The sequence below is a fragment of the Pteropus alecto genome, unplaced genomic scaffold (assembly GCF_000325575.1).
Source record: "Pteropus alecto unplaced genomic scaffold, ASM32557v1 scaffold102, whole genome shotgun sequence".
NCBI lineage: Eukaryota > Metazoa > Chordata > Mammalia > Chiroptera > Pteropodidae > Pteropus > Pteropus alecto.
The window spans coordinates 823,663-825,252 of record NW_006432224.1 but is presented as its reverse complement, the minus strand read 5'-3'; the positions used below and the strand labels follow the sequence as shown (position 1 = coordinate 825,252).

At 67.2% G+C, this 1,590-nt stretch overlaps 1 protein-coding gene across 1 annotated transcript in view; it reads right to left on the bottom strand.

The window, feature by feature from the left end:
• Nucleotides 1-1,590, bottom strand: part of UBE3A (ubiquitin protein ligase E3A) — a 56,127-nt gene that overhangs the window by 20,714 nt on the left and 33,823 nt on the right. The window contains exon 6 of the mRNA XM_006907081.3: nt 3-276. Within this exon, the coding sequence (XP_006907143.1) occupies nt 3-276 (274 nt within the window). The remainder of the gene's footprint in view (nt 1-2; nt 277-1,590) is intronic.

Sequence of the window (1,590 nt, the reverse complement as noted above, 5' to 3'; positions counted from 1 at the left end):
AGCCCATCCGGGAGGACGCCGCGGCCCCGCCCTCCGCCAGGGCGGCGGCCGAGCTCGCCGCCTTCTCCTTCTCGTCCTCGTCCTTGTCCTCATCCTTGCCCTGGAGGGACTTCAGCTCCTCCTTGGTGTGCGGCTTGACCTTCCGGAAGCTCTGGACCAAGGCCTCGGCGCTGGAGAACACTCTGCCGATGACGCGGATCAGCGGCGAGTAGTCCTCCCGCTCCCTGCACAGCTCCAGGATGTCGCACACCATCTCCTCCGTCAGGTAGGTCACGTCTAGGGCACGGGAGGCAAGACGAGAGGTCACTGGCACGGTACACACGCGTCTCCTCTGGCAGGAAGTCCCCGTCCAGAGTGAAGCAGCCCCGCCTCGCGCACGCAAAGCCGTTCGCAGTTCACCGCCTCTTCGGAAAAGCAGCGGTGCTCACGCCGGTACCTGATGGGGACCACGACGCTACCCGTTTCTCAGCGAACCGCCCACGGGGGCGAACCCGCCCACGCCTTCCCGTTTTCAACACCGACGCTCGTTAACTGTGACCTCCAGCCCCGCCACCACGGCAGCCTCGCTTCAGGGCGGAGGCAGTGCCACCTGCAAGACGGTGCGCCCCCATCTCGCTCCTGTTGTCCGACGGGTGCCCCGAGCCCCCGCCCCCCGCCGGAAGCAGCTCGTGCCACTTTTCTACGTGAAAACCCAGTGAGTTCGTCCGCACCTCCCCGTCCGGCTCCTTACGGGGTGGACGTTTGGGGACTGACCCAGGGGAACCGACAAGTACCACATGTCCCCCAAGCTCCAAGGTGACAGACACAGACATCGGCAGCCAGGAAGCAGGCGACACCTCGCAGTGACGGGAAGCGTGACGGGCCCGGAGAGCAGCAGCGTGGGAAGGAGCAGCTCGCAGCGGCCGGACCTACTTCCGCTCCCTCCGGGGCACAGCGCGGCCACGGCCCAGCCCCCCGGGACCAAGACGGCCACTTCCCAGGCCGCCGCCTTCCAGCCGACGGGACGAAGCTCCAGGTGGCTCTGGAGGCTGGAGCAGGATGCGACGGTGCCAGCCGAGAATGGTGGCTGCTGGACGGGCCACAGGTAAAGCGCCGCCGCGGCCCCCGCACCCCCCGCGCCGCTGCTCCTCCCGGGGTCCGCAGGTCACTGGGGCCCCCTCCCCCGGCAGAAACGCGAGGCGGCGTCCTCCACCACGAAGGCTGCTGGCGGCACCAGGGTGGTGGCTTCTGTCCGAGGCGACCTCCTGCCCCACCTCCCGCACCTCCGGGCAGACACCGCCGCGGGCCGGCCGCGCCTCTGCTCACGCCCGCACTGGCACGTTGTCACCGCAGTGGAGACTGACGACCACACGCGAGCACTCCAACCCTCACTGGCTCTCGGGGTGGCAAGGGGCACAGGCCTGCCACGACCTGAGTGCAGCTGTCTGGTGGACCTCGGACGGGCTGCTCCCCCGACAGCTGGGACGAACGTGACTACCTCGCACTCTGAGTAGGAAAAACCCCCCCTTTCATCTACAAGATGAGCTAACGCCGAAGTTCCCAGGCAAACGCTATGCGACTCTATGAATTATAAAACTGTCCTTCCAATTA